At 31.6% G+C, this 602-nt stretch overlaps 1 protein-coding gene across 1 annotated transcript in view; it reads right to left on the minus strand.

Annotated features, from left to right (window-relative positions):
* The window catches only part of LOC119587668 (uncharacterized protein DDB_G0271670-like), a 50430-nt gene that overhangs the window by 30974 nt on the left and 18854 nt on the right, over positions 1-602 (minus strand). Inside the window, exon 7 of the mRNA XM_037936348.1 lies at positions 132-260. Coding sequence (XP_037792276.1) covers positions 132-260 — 129 coding nt within the window. The remainder of the gene's footprint in view (positions 1-131; positions 261-602) is intronic.

Here is a 602-nt window from a genome sequence, read left to right on the forward strand (position 1 = left end):
GTGATAACTGTCTCATATACTTCTTGCCTGGGAAGAACTTCAGAAGTAATTTCGCTTTGTAGATTATTAAACAAATAAATTGCACTCTGAGTAAGTGAAATAATATATATTCTTATCTACTATGGACTTACTGCTAGAACTTGAACTGCTTGAACTGGAACTACTAGAGCTTGAACTAGAACTGCTTGAACTGGAACTACTAGAGCTTGAACTAGAGCTACTTGAACTTGAACTGCTTGAACTTGAACTGGAGCTTGAACCTAAGAATACATTGATATTAAGTTACATTATGTACAACAAAGGGGGAAAAAAACATAAGAATGTGTCTGATAATGAAAGCAAATAAATGTTTGTGTGTATATATATATACATAAATGAATAGAAAAAAGAAAAAACAATTAACTAACTTGCAAGGTGTAAGTACTTGACACATATACAAACTTCTTTTATACACAATTTAGAACATATGGAGAGGAATTTTTAAATTTACAGCCTCAAAGCTCATTTTGTTAGGATATTTCTTCTTAATATGGCAGGTAAGGGGAGAAATTTTCCATTTTAGTGACTTTTCAAGTGTAAAGTTTCTATGGCAAATGCCACTA

This window comes from Penaeus monodon, chromosome 23 (assembly GCF_015228065.2).
Source record: "Penaeus monodon isolate SGIC_2016 chromosome 23, NSTDA_Pmon_1, whole genome shotgun sequence".
Taxonomy (NCBI): domain Eukaryota; kingdom Metazoa; phylum Arthropoda; class Malacostraca; order Decapoda; family Penaeidae; genus Penaeus; species Penaeus monodon.